The 465-nt window shown below is 67.3% G+C and overlaps 1 protein-coding gene across 1 annotated transcript in view; it reads right to left on the reverse strand.

Moving 5' to 3' along the window:
• Nucleotides 1-465, reverse strand: part of CACNA1S (calcium voltage-gated channel subunit alpha1 S) — a gene marked incomplete at its 5' end in the record, with an annotated part of 26,448 nt that overhangs the window by 8,880 nt on the left and 17,103 nt on the right. The window contains 1 exon segment of the mRNA XM_015568450.1: nt 6-164. Coding sequence (XP_015423936.1) covers nt 6-164 — 159 coding nt within the window.

Consider the following 465-nt stretch of genomic DNA (forward strand, 5'->3'; position numbering starts at 1 on the left):
GGCGCGTACTCGGACGCAGGGTCACACAGCTTCCCGTAGCTGCTGGCCAGCAGGACCTCGGGCCAGGCCTCGCCCGTCGCGCACCTGGAAGGGGGTGGGCAGGTGAGCAGACCGGGGCTGCCCCCGAGTCGGGAGGTCGTGTGAGCTGGGCCTCGGTTTCCCCTCTGCAGCCCAGTCCCCCTGCTCTACCTATCGGGGCAGCAGGAGCAGGAGGTAAAAGATTTTTAAAAAATGGGGGGATGGTTCCTGGATGGAGGGGCCAAACCACTCCATGAGGCAAGTCGCTGGGAGGGGGCGGCAAGAGCGAGCCCTGTCCAGACCCAGCGGAGGCAGGGTCAGAGGTCATCGAGGCCTCACTGTGCCTCCGTCTCCTGCTCCTGGGATGGGGTTCGGGGAACAGATGCATGTGCTCCGGCCCGGCTACGTCCGGCTACGTGGGGCCCCGGGGGACACGGAGACGCCCCG

The sequence above is a fragment of the Myotis davidii genome, unplaced genomic scaffold (assembly GCF_000327345.1).
Source record: "Myotis davidii unplaced genomic scaffold, ASM32734v1 scaffold685, whole genome shotgun sequence".
In the NCBI taxonomy this organism is placed as follows: domain Eukaryota; kingdom Metazoa; phylum Chordata; class Mammalia; order Chiroptera; family Vespertilionidae; genus Myotis; species Myotis davidii.